Source organism: Rhincodon typus, unplaced genomic scaffold (assembly GCF_021869965.1).
Source record: "Rhincodon typus isolate 14 unplaced genomic scaffold, sRhiTyp1.1 hic_rhity00008394, whole genome shotgun sequence".
Classification (NCBI taxonomy): Eukaryota; Metazoa; Chordata; class Chondrichthyes; order Orectolobiformes; family Rhincodontidae; genus Rhincodon; species Rhincodon typus.
In genome coordinates, this window is record NW_025974032.1 from 1 (window position 1) to 8,178 (window position 8,178).

At 42.6% G+C, this 8,178-nt stretch overlaps 1 protein-coding gene across 1 annotated transcript; it reads right to left on the bottom strand.

The window, feature by feature from the left end:
- Positions 1-2,228: 2,228 nt before the first annotated feature.
- LOC109911843 (calglandulin) lies at positions 2,229-7,960 on the bottom strand. Its single transcript, XM_048594351.1, has 3 exons — positions 7,896-7,960; positions 5,540-5,708; positions 2,229-2,377 (listed from the first exon to the last, which is right to left on the bottom strand). Exons 1-3 carry the CDS (start codon positions 7,896-7,898, stop codon positions 2,229-2,231), a joined length of 321 nt encoding a protein of 106 aa, XP_048450308.1. The 5' UTR covers positions 7,899-7,960.
- Positions 7,961-8,178: the final 218 nt, after the last annotated feature.

Consider the following 8,178-nt stretch of genomic DNA (forward strand, 5'->3'; position numbering starts at 1 on the left):
TTTCGGGTCTGGACCCTGCTCCTCTGATGCTGCCTGGCCTGCTGTGTTCATCCAGCTCTTCACGTTGTTATCTTATTTGGCAAGAATACCTTTTCAAGGGGAAATCCAATAGCTATATGGATCAGAGGAAAGTGCTGATTCATTGGCAAGTGGACTTTATTAGGTAGAGACATTATAACAGAGAATGCACCCATTCTGCTGATTGACAGTTAACAGCCAGACGTTGTTTACATTTTAAAACAAGCAGGTTGACTCTGATTGGCCAAGGTATTTCCCTGAAAAATAACCCAGTGAATGGCTGGCACCTATTTTGTTGAAATTGAAATAGGTGCAGTGCCCGACTGACACTCATAAAGTGAGTTCAGGATTATCCAACAAATGTCACTTGTCAGCCAAAACCTGGATATTGTCCAGATCTTGTTGCATTTTAAAATGGACTGCTTCAGTATCTGAGGATCATGAATAGTGCTGAACATTGTACAATCATCAGCAAATATCCCACTTCTGACCATATGATGGAGGGAAGGTCATTGATGAAGCAGCTGAGGACAGTTCTGCTGAGGACACTACCCTGAGGAACTCCTGCAGAGATGTCCTGGAGCTGAGATGACTGACCACCAACAACCACGACCGTCTTCCTATGTGTCAGGTATGATTCCAACCACCAGAGAGTTTGCCCCTAATACACATTGATTCCAATTTTGCTGTTGGGCACACCTGGTCGAATGCAGTCTTGATGTCAAGGGCTGTCACTCTCACCTCCCCTCTGGAATTTAGCTCTTTTGCCCATGTTTGAACCAAGGCTGTAATGAGGTCAGGAGCTGAGTGGCCCTGACGGAACCCAAACTGGGCGTCACTGAGCAGGTTATTGCTGAGCAGGTGCTGCTTGATAGCGCTGTTACTGACACCTTCCATCACTTTACTGATGATTAACAGCAGATTGATGGGACTGTTAATGGCCATGTTGGATTTGTCCTGTGTTTTATGTACAGGACATACCTGGGCAATTTTCCACATTGTCGGGTAGATGCCAGTGTTATAATTGTACTGGAAAAGCTTGGCTAGGGAAGCGGCAAGTTCTGGAGCACAAGTCTTCAGTACTATTGCCGGAATGTTGTCAGGGCCCGTAGCCTTTGCAGTATCCAGTGTCTCCAATCGTTTCTTGATATCACGTAGAGTGAATCGAATTGGCTGAAGACTGGTATCTGTAATGCTGGGGACCACTGCAGGAGGCCGGGATGGATCATCCACTTGGCACTTCTGGCTGAAGATTGCTGTAATCTTTCTGCGCTATAATAACTGAATAACTCATCGACTTGTTGTTTGTGGCATTTAGCAGATGACAGACTTTCTCAGTCCTTACCTTCTTAACAGCAGTCACTGGACTTTAATCCACTGCACGCAAAGAACTTTAAATCTTTTCTGAAGTTTGAGAAGGTGCTACATTCCCACCAACTTTTTTTAAAAGTTCTTTTCAGTAATCACATCTAGATTATTCAAACTGAATCCCTTACCTCCCAGAAATTGCAGTATCTATAGTAAATAGTGCATTAAATATCTTACTCTGCAGAATATTGACCACCTGTGTTCTTCAATCTTAAATTAAAGAAGACACAGAGAGGTTACAAAAAGACATCAATAGGTTAAGGAGTGAAGAAAGATGTGGCAAATAGAATATAATCTGGTAAAGTTTGATGTTATCTGTTTTGGCAGGAAGAATAAAACAGAAGCTATTCAAATTGTGAGAGATTGCAGAACTCTGAAACGCAGAGGGAACTTAATGTCCTGTTTCATACGCAGGTGACTAGGAAATTTGTAATTTGTATGTTCATATGATCAATCATTATTTAAATTCCAAGATTTATTTGCTAAGCCAATCCAAAATGCCAACACCAAGAAAAGCATCACTGCTTGAGGTGGAGATTTACAGGATTTTTTCTAGTCAGTATAAACATTGGCTTCTGTTTTTTGGGAGTTCACACTGAGGTAACAGTTTGTTTGATATTCAGCAACAAAGTGGGTTGAGTCCTTTTCTGAGCATTGATTTACAAGTGCAATCAAGATTTGCAGTAGGCGATAAAAAGGGAGATCAGATAAGACAAATTCCAGGCAGCACAGCCGAGGGGAAGCTACAAGTGTAGGTTCCCAACTTCCAGGATAAATTTTAATGTAACAACGAGCAGACTTGCCTCTGTTATCAATGTAACTAATTGTGACAGTGATACTACTCACTTTAATGTGTTCCAGTCAATATAACCCTTTCTGTCTGGGTCAAACACCAAAAAGGCTTCCTTCAGTTCTTTATCTTGATTCTTTGATTTTTCATGATAATCTCCCATCAGCGCCAGGAAATTCTCACAGTTAAATGTTCCTTTCCCTGTTAAATGAACACCAGAACAATTGTGAACTTTCTTCTCCACACCTCACTAACTTGATTGAGTTTTTTGAAGAAGTAACAAAGAGGATTGAGAGGGCAGAGTGGTGGATGTGATCTATATAGACTTCAGTAATGGGTTCAACAAGGTTCATCATGGTAGACTGGTTACCAAGGTTAGATCATGTTGAATTACAGGGAGAACTGGCTATTTGGCTCAAAGGTAGAAGATAGAGGGGGGTGTGGATGAGGTTGTTGACTTGCTCGCCGAGCTGGCTTGTTCTTGTTCAGACATTTGTGTCACCAGGCTCGGTAACATCATCAGTGGAGCCTCTGATGAAGCAGTAATTCTACTTCGCTTGGAATTTACACTGTCCGGTCTGTTATAGTGAGTAGTGTCATTTCCGGTTTTGATCTGTATGGATTTGTATATGGGGTCCAATTCTATATGTTTGTTGATTGAAGTATGGGTAGAGGACCATGCCTCTAGGAATTCCCGTGTGTGTCTACGTTTGGCTTGGGCTCCTATGGTTACCTTGCCCCAGTTAAACTGATGGCCTTCATTGTCTGAGTATACCGATAAGAGTTCATCGTGCCGTTTTGCTGCTAGCTGATGTTCATGTATTCTGATGGCTAGTTTCCTTCCTGTCTGTCCGATGTAATGTTTGTGGCAGTCGTTCCATGGTATTTTGTAAACCACATAAGTGTTTGTAAGTGTTCTTGTAGGGATTAAAGACCCTATTCTCACAATATGCAGAACCAACATGGTTTACAAAATACCATGCAAATAATGCAATCAACAAACACATAGAATTGGACTCCATATACAAACCCATATAGATCAAAACCGGAAATGACACTACTCACCATAACAGATCGGACAGTGTAAATTCCAAATGGAGTAGAATAATATCGCTTCATTAGAGGTCTCACTGATGATGTTACCTAGCATGGTGACAAAACGCCTGAACGAGAACAAGCCAGCTCGGTGAGCAAGTCAACAACCTCACCCACAACTCAAGCTACAGATCTTTGCCAAAACTTTGGTGGTGGTGGATGTTATTTTTCAGACTGGAGGCCTGTGACCAGCGGTGTGCCACAAGGATCGGTGCTGGGTCCACTGCTTTTTGTCATTTATATAAATGATTTGGATGTGAACATAGGAGATACGGTTAGGAAGTTTGCAGATGACACCAAAATTGGAGGTGTAGTGGACAGTAAAGAAGGTTACTTCAGAGTACAACGGGATCTTGATCAGATTGGCCAATGGGCTGAGAAGTGGCAGATGGAATTTACTTCGATAAATGTGAGGTGCTGTTTTTTTGAAAGGCAAATCAGCTCAGGACTTATACACTTAATCGTAAGGTCCTGGGGAGTGTTGCTGAACAAAGAGACCTTGGAGTGTAGGTTCATAGCTCCTTAAAAGTGGAATCACAGGGAGACAGGATAGCGAATGTGTTTGGTTTGCTTGTCTTTGTTGGTCAGCGCATTGAGTATAGGTGTTGGGAGGTCATGTTGCTGCCGTACAGGACATTGGTTGGGTCACATTTGGAATACTGTGTTCAATTCTGGTCTCCCTGTTATTGGAAGGATGTTGTGAAACTTGAAACAGAAAAGATTTACAAGGATGTTGCCAGGATCAGAGAGTTTGAGCTAAAGGGAGATGCTGAATAGGCTGGGGCTATTTTCCCTGGAGTGTCAGAGGCTGAGGGCTGACCTTATAGAGGTTTATAAGATCATGAGGGGTATGGATAGGGTGAATAGACAAGGTCTTTTCCCCGGGGTGAGACAGTCCAAAAATAGAGGGCATAGGTTTAAGGTGAGAGGGGAAAGATTTAAAAGGGACCTAAGGGGCAACTTTTTCACACAGAGGGTGGTGTGTGTATGGAATGAGCTGCCAGAGGAAGTGGTGGAGGCTGGTACAATTACAACATTTAAAAGGCATCTGGATGGGTACATGAATAGGAAGGGTTTAGAGGGATATGGGCCAAATGCTGGCAAATGAGACTAGATTTATTTAGGATATTTATTCAGCGTGGACAAGTTGGACCCAAGGATATATTTCCATGCTGTACAGCTCTATGACTCTATGACTGTTTGACCTCTGTGACAAATGATTTCCTTTTTAATTTTCCTGGTGCTATTTCTATGGGTGGGGAGGTGATGGCCTAATGGTATTATTGCTGGACTGTTCCTAGAACCCCAGTATGAATCCTGCTGTGGTAAATGGTGGAATTTGAATTCAATAAAACATCCGGCAGTGGGAGTCTAATGATGACCGTGAAACCATTGCTTTTTGTTGGGGAAAAACTCATCTGGTTCATTAATGTCCTTTAGGGAAGGAAACTGCCATCCTTACCTGGTCTGGCCTACATGTGACTCCAGACCCATAGCAATGTGACTGACTCTTAGCTGCCTTCTGGGCAATTAGGTCTGGGCAATAAATGATGGCTAACTAGAGATGCCCACATCCTATGAATGAATAAAATATATTTAAATGTGAAGGCAATACATAGTCTCATGAGCTTTTACCATTGGTTGTTATCAGATGTGTCTGAAGGAAATGAACACTACCCTTTGAACCATGGATCCATTTTTATTTCCTGAAACATTTCCTTTCCTGGGGTGAAGGGGCTGATTGTAATCTTTCCCGCTGAGCCAGGCTGAGCTTGCAATAGCTTGAACTGCAGCTGAATCCCTCCGGTTACTACACCCTGGTGACTGACTGTTTTAATTCACTCACGGGAGCATTTATTGCCCACCCTTAATTCCCCTTCAGTAGCTTGCTCAGGCCATTTCTGAAGGCTGTTAATAGCCAGTCACTTTGCTGGATTACTGGGATTCTGGATTACTAAACCAGTGACCATACTACCTTCCCAACTCCCTACTGAGCCACTCAGAATTAAATATCTCCCAGGCAAATTAACAATTCAGATGAAACAGCACACATGTAGGTCTTTCTGCCCATCAATTCTGTGCTACCTCTGTCAAAGAGATATCCACTTATCTCTAGTCTACTAACTGTTCCCCCACAGGTTATGATTAATATTGCCCTGACTTTATTGGGCATTTATCTTTCTGATATTGACATTATTTCATTAAGAAATCAGTCCTTCCATCCTTTGGTCCAGACATCTCAGCAGGAACGCCAGAAAATGTTCTCACCCTCTTTATCCACGTCCTTGGCCATTTGTGCCAAATCACGTTTGGTTAAGTTAATTCCCAGCAGACTCATGAGTTTAGCGACATCAGCTGTTTTCACTAAGCCGTTCCCTTCTTCATCGAACATTTCAAACACGCCTTTGTACTCAGCCAGCAGCTCAGGTGTCAATGACTGGGAATGGCATAAAAGGAATGGAAAACAATTAGAAATGAAGATGAGAAAGTCACATGTGAATAAAACATTCAACAGCTGCTCAAAGTTTCTCAGCCCAGAATTTTAACTTGGAACCTCTGCCCTCCTTGCTCACCAAGAGGCCACACCCAGCAGTCTCTGTCTGTCAGGGTGAGATCTCCAGAAAGGCTCAGATTGCTCTTCAACTTTTCCATATTCCTATTAGAGAAGGAGCTGGCTCTACTCAGGAATGAGGAGGATGGAAACTCCAATGGGGCAAGCTGTGTGTTAAATCAGCAAGCCTCAGTAAATCCATTGAGTCCAAATGGGACCATCCGTGCTTCAAGTTGACAGTCAATGTTTCCAGGTGTTTCCTAACAATTCTGGTCACGTCTGGGGACAATTATCAGTCAGACCTCAGCCCCTTCCGCCCCGCCCTGCTCAATATCTCCATCCCACCCACATCCCTGACCCTGGGCCCCGGTCTGGCTCCTTATCATTCTATTGGCTGATGCAAACAGATCCACAACACAGAGTGCAGGCCTGTCAATATTCCTGTTGGGAAAAGGTAAGAAAAGCCTAGTGTTTGGGATTTAGCCGGAGGGACACTGAACCTTAGATTCATGATTACCGAGGGGATACATCACAAACCAACCATTCAGCCAACCCAGCTTAACCAACACCCAAGATCATCAGAGCTAGGAACAGGAGGAGGCCATTAACCCCTCGAGCCTGCTCCACCATTTGATACATTCATGGCTGATCTCATCACCGCCTCTACTCCATTTCCCTGCCCAATCTCTCAAACCATTCAACCCATTACTAATTGAAAATCTGTCTATCTCCTCCTTAAATTTACTCTATGCCTCAGCATCCACCACAATCTGGGGAGTGAATTCCACAGGTTCACAACCCTTTGAGAGAAATAATTCCTCCTCATCTCTGCTTTAAATCTGCTGCCCCTTAGCCTAAAGCTATGACCTCTCATTCTAGATTGCCCCACATGTGAAAATATCTTTTCTATGTCTACTTAGTCAATCCCTTTAGCATCTTATATACCTCAGTTAGATCTCTTCTCATTCTTCTAAACTCCAAATAGTTTAGGCCGAAACAGCTCAATCTCTCTTCATAAAACTAACCGCTCATCTCTGGAATCAATCCAGTGACCCTCCTCTTAACTGCATCCCTCCTCAGGTAAGGTGACCAACATTGTACATAATAAAGTTGAGGTTATAGTCAGATTGGCCATGATCTTATTGGATGGTGGATCAGGCTGGAAAGGTTACCTGGCCTACTCTTGCCCCTTGCTCATATGTTTGTTAACAGCACAGCAAGGAAAAGGAGAAAGTGGAGGAGCAGGGAAGCTGACGTTTTGGGTCTGGACCCTTCTTCAGACCTTTCTGAAGAAGTGTCCAGACCTGAAACGTCAGTTTTCCTGCTCCTCTGATGCTGCCTGGCCTGCTGTGTTCCTCCAGCTCCATACCTTGTTATTTCAGACTCCAGCATCAGCAATTCCTACTATCACCAAAGGAGAAAGTGGAGACTTGAGGAGGAGGAATGGGTGAGCAGAGATCGACAGGAAAAATGAGATCTGCAAGAGTTCTGTCATTTGATCACACACGTCTGTTTCACCCGCTGCTGCCGAAATCTGTTGTAGGGAACAAATTGTTGTCCTAGCTGTGATCAGTTCACCCAGGTCAGAACTGGTTCAGTTTTTAAGCTCATTTCAAGTTGTATAGAGACAATGGATTTATCAGTCAGAGTCTGGTAGGGAACCAGATTTGACCTTTTAACTTTATTGTTTAGATGCTTCCTCTCAAATTACTGAAAAGTCTGTTGTATTTAGTAACTCCATGAAAATACTGATGTGTTAAAATGTTTCCTAGTTGTTAGCCATATCAGGATTTTGTCCATCATTCACTTTGTTTCCTTGTTTACAGATTTTAAATCTTTAGCCTTTTGTATCTGGTGCAATGGTCTTGCTGAGAACAGAGTTAATCATTTCATTTCAAAACAATAATTAAACTCACAGCAGCAACACATTGTATATAATTGCATGTAATTATGGAAGACCCTTTTAGCCATACGTTTGGAAATGTTGGTTTTGACTACTGTTAATAGTATGAGGAAATAATTTCTTAGTGCCCACCACATTCACATCAAAATATCAGTTCCAACTGCACTTACCATCTTGCTGTCACTACAAGCCCAGCGATAGGAATCAAACTTGGTCTGCTGGTGACCTAGCCCAGTCAGAAAGCTGACACACCCTTCGCAGTTTGAATAGAGTAAGTCTATCAATGCCCCATGGATTTGAAAGTTAAAGCTGCCTTTTATGGTTTGACTGAGAGTTTCATTGGATCCTATTTCTGGATGGGATTAATTTTCTTAAGTGAGTTTTCATGTACTAATTTCTCCGTGATAAAAGATTAAATAAAGCTATATTGGAGTGTGATTAGCATTAAAACTA

Excerpts from the sequence above, each read along its gene's own strand:
- LOC109911843 (XM_048594351.1), bottom strand. Across the intron at positions 2,378-5,539 it reads CAAGGACGTGGATAAAGAGG|GGAAAGGAACATTTAACTGT; the intron begins GTGAGAACATTT and ends TTCATTTAACAG.